At 37.3% G+C, this 17,086-nt stretch overlaps 1 protein-coding gene across 8 annotated transcripts in view; it reads left to right on the top strand.

Annotated features, from left to right (window-relative positions):
* The window catches only part of SMARCA2 (SWI/SNF related BAF chromatin remodeling complex subunit ATPase 2), a 203,918-nt gene that overhangs the window by 48,123 nt on the left and 138,709 nt on the right, over positions 1 to 17,086 (top strand). For all 8 annotated transcript variants that reach the window (XM_072610780.1, XM_072610788.1, XM_072610797.1 and 5 more), the window contains 4 exons: positions 956 to 1,082; positions 10,774 to 10,947; positions 13,353 to 13,526; positions 15,995 to 16,165. In XM_072610780.1, the coding sequence (XP_072466881.1) occupies positions 956 to 1,082; positions 10,774 to 10,947; positions 13,353 to 13,526; positions 15,995 to 16,165 (646 nt within the window). The remainder of the gene's footprint in view (positions 1 to 955; positions 1,083 to 10,773; positions 10,948 to 13,352; positions 13,527 to 15,994; positions 16,166 to 17,086) is intronic.

The following is a 17,086-nucleotide window of genomic DNA, read 5'->3' as shown; positions in this document are numbered from 1 at the left end:
ATGAATCTTTGTTCTGAATGAATGGTTCAGATAAACCCAAATATTTGGAGAATGTATGATAGGTATGTTTATATATGTATTTGCATAAATATATATGTATGTATACACACACACACATACATACACATATATATATATAGTATGTATGTATATCATATTGTGGGCCATATCTTACTTTGCATTTTACCATTACATATTGGCAATTATATTTCAAATTGTGGCCAAAATGAATGTCCATAGTGATACTCTTAACCCATTTTCTTAACTGATTACAACTGACATATATGTCTCAAGTTTCATTTTGCTTTGTTTTATTGGTTTTTAAGGCTTTAAAAAGATTTTTTTTTTGCATAAAGCTTCCAAACATTTTCAAGGCATTAAACTTTAGAAGGTGTAGCTTCTCACTTTGTAAGGCCTCAGTAGATGATTGATTTTAGATACTTTACTGTAATGATTATTGTCATCGTTTTGTCAGAGAATCAGAATGGCCTGGTTATCTGAGGATAGAACCGGAAGTTGGGAATTCTGTAGCATCAGTTCTCTGCTCTCTCCATAAAGCCCTTAGGAAACAACAGTGAAAGAGAATGCAAAAGTTAATAAAATGTGGATTCAATTCAATTTCACAAACGTTAAGCACCTACTATGCCTATACTACCATGTGATTTCTTCCACAGAAGAATGATGATTTATTAGAATCTGTAGATTAATTTGAGCTGTTGAAAAAAATATTATGGAAGGCACAGTATGGTGAACAACATATAGACGGCATCTATCTCTATTGATGCAAATATGTCTTAATGTCTTACTATTGGAACATCTACTTGGATATCAGAAAATGGTTAAGGGTATCTGGAACATATTTTGTTCTGAATTTAAATTAGATACTGTTGTTTATCATTTATAGCTAGGTGCTAACTATTTCTTAACCACTATTCTGTTTTATTATCTCTTTTAGGCTTCAGGCTCGTATAGCTCACAGAATCCAAGAGCTGGAAAATTTGCCAGGCTCTTTGCCACCAGATTTACGAACCAAGGCTACGGTGGAACTGAAGGCTCTTAGGTTACTGAATTTTCAACGGCAGGTACTGAACCTGATGTATAGAAAATAAATATAATTGCTTCACAAAATATGACCTGTAACAGTCCTGTAAGCTCATGTGAGACTGTCAGAAAATGTAAAGCTCATAAAAAGTTTGTCATTTGAATTTGCTCTAAGTAATCAGAAGGATTAGTGACAAAGTAAACTTAGTTTTCTAGTAATTCTGTCCCCTTATCCTTTCCAGAAGAAGTGTCTAAGTGAGATTTTTGTTGGGTTTGAAGGAGGGAAAGATCATATCTTACTGGAGATCTCTGAAAAGGTTTTTCTTCCATCCATTGACATTGTAAGTGCAATATTATGGCATATGATGTCTCAAATTCACCATTATGGCTCCACAGAAAAAGAAGATGGAATAATTGTGGTAGAACAAATTTTTTAGAGGCATAAAAGATTGTCAAGAATTAGTAATGATTATGAATGGGTTTCTTTATATATGCATTACTCTTTTTACTACATGAATGTCTCAGAAAATTTTTATAAGAAATACTTGTTACAGCCTTGAGACAGTTCAAGCCTATCATTTGGCTCCTCGGATACACATGCAGAGTAATATTCATTCAGTCCATTAACGATTATGATGGCTAGCATTTATCTGGTGCTTTAAGGATTTACAAAGCACTTTACCATATTATCTCATTTTACCATTATAACAACCTGAGAAGTAGGTGCTGTTATTATCCCCATTTTACAGGTGGGGAATCTGAGGCAGGCAAGGGTTAAATGAATTGTCTAGGGTTAGACAGACATAAGCGTCTGAGGCTCTATTTGAACTCTGGTCTTCCATTCTGTAAGTCCAGTACTCTGCTCATTGTGCCACCCAGTTGCCTTATGACTTATTTTATGCCTCGGTTTTTTTTTGCAGTATTTTTTCAGTATTTTTTTTAATGTGGTTACTTCTCAGATTTACCACTTTATAGGGAGTTTTTGAGGGCTAAAATGACCAAAAACTTGATTACCTCATGGGTAATGAACTCACTACCTTGTTTTACTCACAGGTGAGCTTCTTAGAACTTAGACTGACTCTTGGATGATAGACACATGTACAGTCCTTTGCTGGACCCGTATTCAAAATGCGTTCTTCTTGTTAGTACCTACTAAAGCTTTTAGTCTTATGCCACTGGTTTCAGGAGCCTGGGGCCACATCTATGCATCAAGAAGGTATCAAAGTAGGCTTTTAATGGCAGGACAGATGCATGAAAAACATTTATTAAGTCCAGGTACTATGTTAAATGTTGGAGATATGTTTTTCTTTTAAGAGAAATTGTTCCTTGCCTCAAGGAGATCACATTTTGTCAGGAAAAAGACCACACAGGTAGGGAAGTGGTGGCCCTAAATGATGGTATTATTGACTTGATTGTAATGCAAAGAGGAAGAAGTAGGAAATGGACCAGGGATGAGGCCACCATCATGCCATGCATTTTGGCAGCCAGGCAGCAGAGGGTGAGATGAAATGTGAAGGTGAAGCATTGTGTGGTGTCTGGGGCCAGATGGTAGAAGGCAGTAGGCTAAGTGAATTGATTTGCATTCATTCAATCACCAATCAGCCATATTGTAGGCCCCAGGGAGCAGTCTTCAGATATAAGTAGATTAACTTCCTCAAAGCCTGGGGGGCTGTGGTGTGCTGGTAAACCCTTAATAACCAACTCTCAGAAAAAAAAATGTTCCCATAAAACATTAGATTTAAATTGCATTATTAACATTTTGCCCATTATTTCCTTAAGTCTAGACAACCATAAATCAAGCTAATTTGTAGCTTTGCCAATTTCCAGGGCATAAATGCTCATCCTGAAAATTTAACAGTTGGCTATCTACAGTGGGTTTAAACTGGTTCTAGCATTCCTTTGGCTAAGGGTATGGATATTAAAAGACCCGGAGGTCCAGGTCTGGTGTAGAGGGTACGGATTCAGGTGGGAAGCAATGTGGCAGATGGTCACATGTCCTGGTTGGAGGAATGGCTGCTTGGTCTGATGTCTAGGATTAGGTAATAGAACTTTTTTATAATCTTCAAATAAAACTGAGGTTAATAATGTGTTCTGAATTCCCCAGATTAATAGCATACTACAAAAGAAAGCTAAAAATTATTTGGGGCCTGAAAATAGCAGGTTTTTCTCCTCTTTTTAATAATTTATTGTTTGAGCTGAGGCTGGAAAGAAAGCAAATGATTGTCCACAGGTTGGACCTAGGAAGAAGCCTGGTAGAGTCACCATGCTGTGAGAAAACACTTTGTTGATAACCTCAGATCTGGAAAGACCAGGTTGGGATGGGGGTGGGTGACCTCTGCCAAAGTCCCACTCTAGTGACTCATTGTACTGTGGGAGGTGACATGTCTTGTTGAATGCTAAGTGAATAGATCCAAAGCTCTAGCAAGTTTGATGGATCAAAAAAACAAAACTCCAAGTGTATTCTGGACAGCAAGAGCCACCTTACACAGGGAAGGAGAGAGGCTCATCACCAGAAAGTTGGTCCCATTAAGGGATGATGTTTTTGCCCATGGAAGCCTGTGAACTTAAAAAGAAATCACCCCTTAGCCCTGCCTCTATGGTATCAGTGACAGAAGTGTGGGCCAGGGGGTGCAGGAAGTGCTGAGGATCTCACAGTTTTCAGAGACTCTACTAACACTGACTTGACTGTCAGTGCTTTGAATGTGAGGTCCTTCTGGAATCATCAGCAAAGTAGATAATACTGCCGAAGGAACCGAACCACATCTTTACCAACATTCTCAGCCTAAAGGAAGTCAGAAGATGAAAAAAAGCTGTAGGTAAATGGAAAGATGGCTCACAGGTTTTCTCTGGAGCATAAATAAAGGAGTTGTCAGGACTGCTTTTATGTGTGGAAAAGCAACATAATATGGTTCAAGAGATTCTTGATCATCTTGCTTCAGGATGAGTGTAAGTAAACATACTTCCATGAACATCATTGCAACTGAGGGACTAAAAGCTACTACAGAAGATGACGAGGCAAACATGCTAATGAGAACCTTGATATACCCATCTGGACGTGACCTATAGACCATTTGGTGGCGCTAGTGTGAACATGAACACAGGGAAAGAAAGCAAATCTATGCTGAAAAATACAGCTTAGGATTAAGGGGGAAATAAGGGGTTGTCCGAGTATTTATTGCTCAGAAGCCTTGATCTTGTACATCATGAATACTTTCTTCAAGAGGAAGGTTGGAAGAAGAGGAGCCTTGAGAGTGCTAAAGAGCACCATTAATGAACTGTTACTGATGGGGGATTCAACATCCTCATCATCTGTGTCAGTAAGATTGCTGTTAGTCAAATCACTGAGTGATAAAACTTGAAAACTAAGAAAAATTAGAAAAAGAAAGACCACACGGTGTGTGACGACAGCAGCACCACCCCAGCCTTTTTAAACAAGATGTTAATTCTGGAAAATGGCATAAATAAAAGTAAAGATGATGATCTTGGTGATCACTATGTCCTAGAGAAACTTGGGTGATAAAAAGCAGGCAGCAAAATGTTGATCTTGCCAAGCAGGGAACTATAGCAGCCAAGGGCACCACCAGATAGGAATATAGAAGTTCACTTCCTGACATTACAGAGAAGGATGGTGGAAGATAATGAGCAGCATTGCTTTGCAGAAGCCAAAAAGCAGTTGAGAAGAGTAACCTGCCAAGTGCTTGGTGGGAGACTCACATTTCCCAAAAGGCATTAAACTTGGGAGGATTAGATTAAACTTGGAGGAAGACCGATATATTAGAAATGGAAATGATCACTAAGTTTCTAATCTAACCTATTCTCATCTCTGTTGACAATGGAACTATCACATTTGGAGTCTACTGCTTCATTATCTCAAGCATTGTGTGAGGAAGCAGAGGGAGCATTTAAGAAAATGAAATTGAGAAGATTATCTAGGAATGACAGAAGAAATTCATATTGGAGGTAACTCAATTTTAAAGGCCTTCAGGGATCAGTTTGAAAAGAGAAGAGCCTGAAAGAATGAAAGAGTTTACAGAGTTTGCTTTTATGAAAACAAAACAAAGCAAAAATGGCTACAGACAAGATGTCACTAACTTCTGACCCCCCTCTGTAGGTTCAATAAGTGACTGACAGTTGTTGAGCAGAAATATATTCCTGAGTAGTGTGTGCTTCTCCTTGCCATTTTTACAGGTCTTTTAGAGAAAAAAAATTCAAATGTCAAGGGATCCTACTTTATATAATACTGTAGATGGATCTTCAAGGAAGGACTTGACTCTGCTGAGATGTTAGAAAGGTATCATTCCCTAAGATTTTATACTAGATGGCTGACGGTTGCAACACCATGACTTTCTTTTGGTAAGGTGGGTACATTCTTTTACTTAAGATCTTTAGAAGTCCCTAATTCCCCTGAAGCAAGCTGCTCTCTCTTCCACCTGATTTCTATCTGTTTGACTAAATCCTAGGCTTCCATTTGCAAACATAGGGCAGGGGGGACTTTTTTAAAGTTCTGAGTGATAGGCTAGAGAGAGTCCGGAGTGGGCAACTGGGATGATGATGGCTCTTGAGAATGTGTCATTGGTTGAGGGAACTAGAGGTGTCTGAAATAGAGAAAAGAAGACATAGGGATATTATTGTAACTATCAAATATTGGAAGAGCTGTCACATGAAATAGGGAATAGGCTTTGTTCTCTTTGGGCCCAGAGAGAGAGAAATTAGGTAAGAACAGTGGGGTAGAAATTTCAAAGAGGCGAAGTTAGGATTAAATAAAGGAAAAACTTCCTAACAATTAGAACTATTGGAACTTGGAACTATTGGAACACTACTGGAGTGTCTTGGGAGGTAGTGGCCTTCTCCCTCATTGGGGGTTTTCAAGATTACTTGTTGGTTATACCATAGAGGACATTCTTGTTCATTTATGGGTTGATAAGGATGGCTTCTGAGCTAGCTCTGAGATTCTCTAAGTCTTTTCAGCCACTAAACCTCAGAGAAGAATTGGAGAAACCATTGACCAATCCATCATTTGGCAAGTAGATTGAATCTGATATATGTTATGTAACACTTAATACCACCACCTTAGCTTTCTTGTTTTATCTCATACTGTTCCCATTCATGCACTATGTGCTCCAGCAGAACTGAACTATCCTCTTCCCCACCTCCATCGCATCTCTTTGCTGTGCTTGGGCTATTAGCCCACTCCCCCTTCACCTGTTTAATTCCTGTCTATCCTTTAAAGTTAACTTAATTGGCACCTCCTCTATGAAGCATTCTTCAGTTCCCCCCATTAATTATAACCTTTTTCCTTCTCAAACTACATGGAGAAACTTGTTTTGCATTCAGTGTACTTAATCATGTAATATTGTGCATTACAAGTATCTGTATTAGTTTCTTATTCCCCAGTTAAATTCTGTCTCCCCCTGTATCGAAGCAATAAATCCTTATTAAACTTCTACTGTGTGTGACGCTGGAGTAAATGCTAGCGATCCAAAGAAGGGTAAGGGGTAATCCTGACTTTAAGGAACTGGTAGTCAAAGGGTTCTGCACACAATTTTTGCTACATAAATGCTTGTTAAATGAGTGAATGATATCTCCTTGTCTTGGTACTTGGGTACAATCATGAGAAAGAAATAGCCAGCCTTTCCCAGAAGATTTTTCTTCTTCATATTCACACAGCTGACTGAGGTGCAAAAGATGTAAGTTCATTCTGAACACATGGCTAGTTGACTTCAAAAGAGCATTGCCCTAAGTTGAACAAAATACAGCTTTAAAGCTCCCCTTAAAATAAGGTGTCTCCTGAGCCAAAAGTCTTCAAAGATTCCATGGCAGAAGTAACTGAGAAAATAACCGTTCAAAGACCAGCTGAAGATGTACATTAAGCACAGCATCTATCAAGGGAATCTGCCCCTCTGCAGTGCTAATGGTGTCATGGATGATGTCCTGTGTTCAGTCCAGAAAGACAAGCAAATCCCCAAAGACAGAAAGAGCCTCCGATTATTCAAGTATGCAGATAATACTGGATCTTGTGAAATCTTAGACTACAAGAAAATCTTCTCCATGAAATGCAATCAGCCTGACTGCCAAAACTGAAAAACACACTGGATGATAAATTCATGTTGCTCAGATTATGGTTTTTCCTTTAGTTCATTAGTACTTATATCTCCAGTAGGCAGTATAGAGAAACAGTGAGCCAGGCCCAAACTTGAAAAGAAGAGGGAAGGAGATAACCTAGATTTAGGAAATCACTCACTTTCAGTGATCCCAACCTGTTTGCTGCCACAAAGGCTCATATTTGAAACACTAAGGTTCTCCTAGTGATGCAATTTGGCTGTGAATCATGGAACTCCACCAGAAATAAAAATTGCAGGTTACTTAAAGGGCAATGCGAAGCTGTGTGGTAGTTGTAAGTACAGGATGACATACATGATGCGTAATAATCAGAGATGTTTATAACCAGAACAAGAAGGTACTCCCAGGCACAGAGAGACAAACTAGGGCTGCCTTATATGTACAAAGTATTAAAAAAAAGAAGACCACAGTCATATTGGATAAAGACTTTATGGAGGTTATGGCTAGATGGATAGAGTGTTAAGCTCAGGAAGATGAGTCCAAATCTAACTTCAGACATTTATAGCTGTCTGACCTTGGCTAAGTCACTTAACCCTCTTTGTCTCAGTTTCCTTATCTACAAAATGAGTTGGAGGAGGAAATGACGAACCACTCCAGTATCTGTGCCAAGAAAAACCCAAGTGGCATTGCCAATAAGTTGGACACAAGTGAAATGACTGGACAGCAACTTAGAAAGAAATGGGCAAGAATTATATAGGTTTAAGAAACACGGAAGGAAGGATTTGGGAACTGAACTAATGGAGGCATTGATGAGATCACAGATTCATGTAAACATTGATGCAAGATACAATAGCTTCATTTAATTATTTACTTTTGGGTAAGTTTTAGTGCATAGCTTACACCAGCTTTGACCCTGGTTTTGCCACTGGTTGCCTTAGTAAACAGTGGGAATGAGCATTTCTTTGTCTGGTTTTTTTTTCCTTTGTTAAGATTTCATAATATGGTAAAAGAATTATTAATGACTGGGAAGTATTTCAAAGTTATTGAATTACATAACTTGGCATGTCTGAGGATATGACTAAAATCAGAAATGTGTCCAACTTTGCATGTGATTTCTGTAGTCTTCAGGTTGTGTTGTAATCTTTGGATTTTGAACACCCCTGCCAGAGTAAACTTCTGTAGGCCTAAATCTGGTTAATTATGCTTTAAATTCTCCAGTGAATTTCTGTTGCCTGCTAAATACAACTCAAACTCCTTCTGCCTCCTGACGTTCAAGGCCTTCCTCATTCGGGTAACATCCTGTCTTTAGAGCTTAATCTCGTAATATTTGCTGCTGTGCACTTTGTGCTATAACCATACTGAACAGTTTATCTTTCTACAGCCTGTACTTTCTGGTTCTGTGGTCACCACATATTGATCACCATATTTCCTGTACCTAAAATGCTCTTCTCCCTCTCTGTCTGTTGAAATCATACTTTAAAATTTAGTTTAAATATAATCTCCTTTTGGAAACCTCTTTCTGTAATCTTTCTGCTAATGATAAACTGGACTTCACATAACATTTTACACCTCTTTCACATATGCATATATTATTTTGTACGATAGCTATTTGTGTAGGTGTTATATTCCTACTATTAAACTTCATACCTCATGAGGGCAGGGGCCATGTCTCATCAAAATGGTATCTATCCTTCCAAACGTAGCACTGTGCAGTGCACTAGGCAGGTGTCCAATAAATGTCTGTTAAACTGAATTGTTGAAAATTGACATAGTTAATCTAGTGATACATTGTTTTTAATCTTCTTATAGTTTTTGTTGTTATTTGTTCAAATAGATGTTAGTTTGTGGGGAAATTAAAGCTAACAAGCAGTTTTAAAAATTGAAAAAAAAAAGTATTTTCAAGTTCATTTCCTCTTTCCTAAGTGTATATTTTATTATTTGTACATCATAAACACAACATAAAACTTCAGCGAATGGATAAATGTTAACCAATATGTCATAGTTAGTGGCTTTTAACGCTAGCTTCAATTTTGATTAAATAATTCTGTTTACCATTTAGTTTTTATCTGATTTTCTTGGTTTAGCATTTTTTGAGAATTTTGCTACCTTTACTTATAAACTTAGAAAGAAATGAAAGTCAAATCATTTTTTTGATTAGTTAGTTGTTGCCCTTCATTCTCAGAGGATAAAAAATGACATCACTGGGTTTGAGTCAAGTTACAGTGTGTCTGACTGACTTATCAGACCAATATGAGCTTGGAATCCTCCACCCCAGGCTGGGCACAAATAATCCGTGTGAGCACTTGGGATGGGTTCTCTACATTTGTACATCTTGCGTTTCTTTTGAGCTACTTCAATTCTGTTTTGCTCATAGAGCACAGCACCTTCTCTGACAAGGGTATGCCATGATGGGCGTTCCTGGGTCCCGTGCTAGTGTCTCCCCTGTCATGCAACCAATTCCAAAGTTCTTCACTGAGACCTTGAGAGTACCTTTTTATTGGTTCTTCTGACCACCATGTGAGAGATGATTAAATTTAATCTTGTTTACAGGTTATCTGATAGGAAAATATATGTCATGTGCTTAATATTCAGTAAGATTCATAGTATAATATAAACTTTCAGTCATAAAGAATACCACTATCTATCTATCTACACATATGTACATACGCATGTGTTTTGTGTGTATATACATACAGAAATACATGTAGAAACACCCCAACCCCCCCAGGGCTTTGGATAGTGCCTGACACATATGTACTTAAAAAATGCTTTTATGTATATGTGTATGTGTGTGTATATGTTATATTATAATATATAATATTGTTGTAATATATAGTATGATGTAATTATATATTATATATAACACACACATATATGTATATATGAGGTTGCTATATCATACCATCAAAGCCTACATTCTCTGCAAGTGAACCATTAAACAGATTATGGTAAGGATCTGTTAATATGTCACAATATGAAATGAAAATGTTTTTGTCATGTTATAGCATTACTGAAGTCAAACCATAGTGCTAAAAAAGAGAATTTTTAAATTTTAAATGAAAAGCAAAGCAAGACTAAAAATAAATCAACATCTAAAATATAGAAGGTGCTCATTTGCCTTTTTTACATTAATTGAATTAAAATTAGCAAAAAATTATTAAATCTGGTTTATGTGCAAGGCATAGTGCTTATATAGAATGGATACCAGGAAGAAAAATGCTACCATCCCTGCCTTTGAGGAGCTTACCTTCTCATGGTGAGAGGAGAATGGAACAGACACCTAAATAAGTATGATACAAGGGAGATGATAATAAGGAAATGTTTAGTCATTGCGCTGTAAGAAATATGAAGACAGAGGCGTCAGTTTTAAATGAGGTAATCAGGGAAAACTATTTCATTTTTATGGTTATTCTTTTTAATGACTTACGGACCTTTACCAAAAGAAAAATTATACTAGCATTGAAAATATAATTTAATTTTGGTATTTTAATATAGTTTTTTCCCATTTATCTCTGAGGGTTAATAAACTTTGTAGAAACCTTAGTGAAAGCCAAATACAATGAAAAATCCCATTTAAAGTACAACTTCATTAAAACTTTGGGACCATCTTGTATTTAATGTCAAAGACATCAACCTTCCATTTAAGGAATATTGTCTTTTTTCTCTTTACAGTTAAGACAAGAAGTGGTAGCTTGTATGCGTCGAGACACAACGTTAGAGACTGCCCTGAACTCCAAAGCCTACAAACGCAGCAAGAGGCAAACGCTGAGGGAAGCCCGCATGACGGAAAAGCTTGAGAAACAACAGAAGATTGAGCAGGAGAGAAAGCGCAGACAAAAACACCAGGTAGTCTAATATATCCTCTTCCTTAGCATCTATTTTTAATAGGAATCCAATTTACAAGAGAGGAAGTAGTTCAAAATTGCTCATGGCCATAACATTTTAACGCAAATTTGATGAGTGTTGAGGTTTAGGGGTTCTGGGACCCCAAAATAGCGACGCGTGGGTCCTGCCCAAATGAATTTGAGGCAAGCCTTCTTTTAGTCAAAGAAAAACAAAGTTTATTAAACATCCACCGTATTGGTCAGACACTTAAGGAATCTGGACATTTGTAACACTAATGTAAGCAGGCCAGATTGAATCGGAGCACTTAATGGAGGCTGAGATGGATCTCATGTACAGAAAAACTGTGGGAGGGATCTAGGGTTGGTCAAGGTAGTCTGTATTGGAAGCAGATTTTAGGGAGGATCTTGAAGGTAGTGATCAGTAATCTGGGGTGATTAGAGGAGGGGTCTAGGGATGATCTTGATGGGAGTGGCTGGTAGACTGGGGTAACTAGAGGGGGTAACCTGGGGAAGTAACTGAAGGTGATCTGAAGATAACAGACAATGTCAGGCTAGGGCTAGGTTAGGTTAAGGGTAACAGAATTGGGCATAGTCATAATGAAAGGCTTATAGCCTCAGGTGAAGGCCAGATTAAGGGGGGGGGGAATTCAAAGACAGTTCAAGGGGGATTTTTGGGACCCAAATTTTTTGGGATAAGGGGCAAAGGTTTGAGTTTGTGCCCATAGCCTGTCAGTGGGGGCCTTAGAGATGAAGGAATTGCATTAGACTTTGGAGATTATAAAATTTACCTCTATCATTTTGTGCAGGAGGAAACTGAGAACATGCAAAGAGATCATGTGCCTATTTAGTCATAAAACTTTGACCAAAACCCAGGTCTCTTGATTTTTCCATCCTGTGCTCTTCTTGCCCCTCTACCTCAGGAAGCAATAGAATATTTCTCTATGGAAGTTGTCTCCTGGAACATGTTTGTGATCACAGGAAGTCCACTAATGGGAGGAAAGGGACAGGTTAAATGATATCTTTATAATAAGTACAAATGTGTTATAACTGGAGCCACAGTCAATTTCTGAATCTAATTAGAAGCTTTAAATGGACTAATTAAAAATCCCAACTAACTATGATTATATTAGTATATGTTTTGACGTACTACATGCAATGATACTTTAGGTTATGCAACGATCCTATTTTTTTGCTCTATTATAGAAAACTCCACTGTAAAGTGTTTGGTTAATTTTGATTAATTTGATGTCCAGTTTTAAGATATTTTAATCATATTTAAATATGATAGGGACTGTGCCTATGTATACCCTAACATAAGGAACCCCTTCCACCCATACAGAGGCTTCTTTGGAATGATCTTGGAGATGCCTAGAGAGCTGAGGGGTTGAGTGACTTGCAGGGGTGACTTGAACCCAGGTTTTCTTGATTTGGAGGATTTCTTGATTTCTCTTTCCATTATGTCATAACCTGATTTTGTAATAGGATAGTTTTTTTCTAATTTACTTTTTTTTGTGTATGCCATCTTTAGCTCCAGAAATGCATTCCTCATCATTTTTTTATACTTTAAATATCTTTGATATTATTGGTTTGGATACTCCCTCTACCAATGTAGATTATAGCTACATGTCTTAATGCATGTTCATCTTGACTTGTTGTGGACAAAAAAAAACCCAAACTATTTCCCTAGTGGCTGCCCTCTTATGAGCATCGCTCTCCCTGTCAGTTGATCTATACCTGAAACATTTTCAGCTTACACCTGTGCTCCATTGGTACAGTTATTTACTATGATGCAATATCATTAGAGGAGGCATTTAGTGGACAATTTCATACCTTTAAAAAATGTTCAGTGGAGGTATTCAAAACCAATGGTAGTGCAGTATGTGGGTAGCAAGTTTACCCTGAGTCAGAAGGACTTGAGATCCAGATAGGTTACAGGGAGGTTCTGTTTGGCGTTTGAGTAAGTGTTCAGTAGATGTATCCCACACTTATGAAATCACAGGTCTGGTAAAAATTAAAAAAATAAAGCAAGGATATTGTAGTACATGTGTCATGTATGGTTATTTTTATGAGGTGATCATTTGACATTTCGGTGGATACAATGTTATTTTGTCAGCCTCATTTAGAACAATTAATCAAACCTATTAGTATCACTACGCCTTGGCCCTGATATGGTGAAATGGCTTCTTTTCCATAGGCATATCTATAAATGGTTCCTCAGAGACAGACTTCCCATAGATGATACTTTGGAAAACTCTCCATTCAAAACTAGATGTACTTTGGCTTTTATGACAGGCATTAGAAGTTTTCATTCCTGTTAAATCTGCTTTGAAAGTTCCTTTTGAAACATTAAAACCTCATTACGCACCTGGAGACTGGTTGTAATTGCGTTCTTTTTCATGATCTTAGGAATACCTGAACAGCATTTTGCAACATGCAAAAGATTTTAAAGAGTACCACCGGTCAGTGGCTGGGAAAATTCAGAAACTTTCTAAAGCAGTGGCAACTTGGCATGCTAATACTGAACGGGAGCAGAAGAAAGAAACAGAACGTATCGAAAAGGAAAGAATGAGGAGGCTGATGGTAAGAGGCACACTTGCTGGAATCTGCTACAATTGGGGTTGTTGCTCTATAACAGGAGCTCTTAACCTGGGGCCCGGGAACTTGTTTGTAAAAAAATATTTTGACAACTGTATTTCAATATAATTGTTTTCTTCTATGATTTGATGCATTTTGTTTTAAAACTTAATTCCAAGAAGGGATCCATAGGCTTCACCAGATTCCAGAAAGGCCTATAACACTGAAAAAGGTTGAAAACCCTTCCTCTATGAGTCTAATAACGAACATGTGGTAGTTGACAACTATTATGTCCCACACTTAAATTGCATACACATTTGAGTAGTACAGATTTTGCTAAATCCCAGGATTGGCATTATTCTAATCTCAGTTATAAATATAAAGCAGTGTACTATACTGTATTATTTTGATAGCCAAATAAGGAAGCACAGAAAGTCCTTGTGAGATTAAAAATAAATAAAGGGTTTTGGCTGTATTTTTTTTTTTTTTTTTGCGTTATCCCAGGACCAGGAACAGAAACTGTTTCAAATGGTGTAGTGGCACAGCCTCTGTGAGTCAGAGCAAGTCACATAACATCTCCTGGCCCGAATTCCTCATCTTTAAAGTGAAAGGGTTACAGTAACTGATTTCTGAGGTCCCTTCCTGATCCAAATCTATGAAGTAGCTCAACTTCTCTCCCTTTTCCACTTAGAGAAAAACCTCTTTCTGAAAATCCTCCAATTCTTCCATATTTATTAACCTAATTCCCTAGTTTTTTCAAGTGTTTCTCTTTTTTTAAATTCACCATTAGAATGCTATTTCTTTCCTGTAGCTTGGATATGGTTTTAAGAATCATTTAACATCTTTTTTTTTAACTTATTCATTACAGTTGGGAGATGAGATATGTGCCAACCCATTTGTACACTTTATAGACTAGAGTGGGACTTTAAAGATCAGCTCCTCAGCTGGATGGTGCTTTGCACCCCCTTGGACTCAGGAAGGCTGGCTTCAGACACTTGCCAGCTGTGGGACCCTGGGCAAGTCACTTCACCTCTCTCTGTCCCAGTTTCCTCATCTATGAAATGTAAATAATCATAGCAGTTTCCTCCCAGGATTAAGAGCAGTAATATTTGTAAAGCACTCTGTACACCTTAAAATGCTATATAGCTATTATGGTTGTTGCTGTCATCATGTCCATTTCCTGAACAACTCACTTCGTTGTAGAGGAAACTGAGAACAGAGAAGTTAAGTGATTTGTCCAGGGTGCTAAGGTAGTTAGTAGCAAAGTTGGTATTTGCCCTCTGAGATAGACCATCTAGCACTCTTTCCACTTTGTTGTTGGCAGACATTTCATTTCAAAGAGAGATGTGTTCATTATTATAATGAGTTGCTATATGTTTGTCTTTTCTGTAATCAACCCTAGATCACAACTGGGATTTAAAAAAAAAATCACTCAGCCCACTCCAGAATGGATCTGACTTCTAGTCTGGAACTTCCTCTTGGCATACCTTGAGTTCTTTCATTTGAGATTCTGCCTTTTTATAAGTTGAGAGGCAGTATAAGGAAGGAAGTGATAAGAAGACCTGGTGAATATTATTTCGTTGACTACTAGATAAATGAGTGGTCCCACACTCTTTGAAAACATTACCCGATCTAGACCTGTCCTGGAATTTCTGGTTCAGATATTTGATCAGTGAATATTTTTGCAAGTATGTTATTAACCAAGTGAGCTTCATTCTCAGCATAGTCATACCAACTCTTTTCTAGGTAACGAATTGCTAATTTGGTTCTGTTTCAGTAAACGGGGAAAAAGAAATAATAGTTCCAACAGCTAAAACTTTTGCAAAAACTTTTGTTGTTGTTTACTGACAAATTATTTTTTCAGGCACATAGGTGAAATACACTCACTTTGGAACATTTGGAATGAGCAAAATTCACACATTTCCACAAGCCAGCCAATGAGAATTTGCAAACCATCAAGTTTCCAATTGTCTAGAAAACTTGGTACTCCAAAAGGGTTTAAATGGACTGTTTACAAATAGTTTTATTTTGTTGATGAGATAAAATTGTGTAGGTTTATATAGCAAAAAAAAGTATTGATAGTTTTCTTAAAGAACTGTATACAGTTATATCTATAGGTTTATATGTTATTTCTATTTATAAATATATGTTATATATTATTTCTTCACATTATGCCATACAGTCCTATGCCCTGACAACTGAAAAGATCCCTAGATTTTGAGTCAGACATAGTTCTAGGTCTGCTATTCTGCTAGGTGTTTGACCTTCAGAAAGTCAGGTGTTCAGCTTCCTCATCTGTAACATTAGGGACCTTTAACTGGATAACCCTTCTGGTTTTGTCCAATCTCTCACAAGCGCATGTTTACATAGTTCCAGGCTTCAGTAATGTCTGTGTCTTTGTAAGAGTAACTTGATGTCAGAAAGTAGAGTTCTCTGTAATGTTTTACATAAGGATATTTTTATTACCCTGAAAGGCTGAAGATGAAGAAGGCTACCGAAAACTGATCGATCAGAAGAAAGATAGACGCTTAGCTTACCTTTTACAACAGACCGACGAGTACGTGGCTAATCTCACAAACCTGGTATGGGAGCACAAACAGGCACAAGCAGCCAAAGAAAAGAAAAAGAAAAGACGGAGGAAGAAGGTGAGTCAAAAAATGAGACATTAATGAGGTACAGCATTTATTAACATTAATTGGTTTGAGACATAGATAAACTTTTTACTATATGCTACGCACAACTATGTATGATAGTTATTTTTAAGGTCTATACTAGTTAATTAGAAAAAATTAAATTAATATTCTGACTGTGTTTTTTGGACATTAAACAAAGTATTGCCCCAGCTTGGGGAAGAATGGGAAAGAGCTGATGTATACACTGCAAAAATTCAGCACACATTTCCAGTATATAAAATAAATTACTGGATAGAAGTCACGCAATACTTTATTCTGCTCTTCCAGAATGTACTCGCTACGTACATTTTATAATAGAATTACCTATATCTGTGTCTTGTCCCCTATTAGGTTATGACCTCTAGGAAGGCAGTGATCCTATGTTGTATAGATGCTGTATTTCTCCCAGCACTTAGCTAAGTGTTCTTACAATGAATGAGTCAACAAAATGGGAAACATAGGATGTAGAGAAGAAACCAAAATGTAGCTTTATGCCAATTTAGTGATGAAATACTTTGGGTTATGAAACATGATTGGAAAATGGGTTGAAGGCAACCTAGGGATAATACTTTTGGATCAGGTTCTGGAACCAGATTTTTTTTGACAAAACTCCAAATAAATAAGTATTCTCTTTTATGACAGATAGAGAAAGATTCACTAGCTTTTGCAACTTCATTCCCTTGCCACAACAATTGTAGGTTGTAGGGTATCATTAGAAGATACCTGTGATGCTAACTTAAGGTAGCCAAGGTGATCTTGCAACAACAACAAAATAAAAAATCCTCAGTAGATTATTATGTAAAAAGCATATTCTTATTATCCTGATAGTCTAAAGATGATTGGACAAAAAAGGATTTTTTTTTGCCCCTTCACTGCCTGCTGGGAATTTTCTGA

This window comes from Notamacropus eugenii, chromosome 1, assembly GCF_028372415.1.
Source record: "Notamacropus eugenii isolate mMacEug1 chromosome 1, mMacEug1.pri_v2, whole genome shotgun sequence".
Lineage (NCBI taxonomy): Eukaryota > Metazoa > Chordata > Mammalia > Diprotodontia > Macropodidae > Notamacropus > Notamacropus eugenii.
The sequence above is the reverse complement of the archived record's forward strand: the minus strand, read 5'-3'. Positions and strand labels throughout refer to the sequence as shown.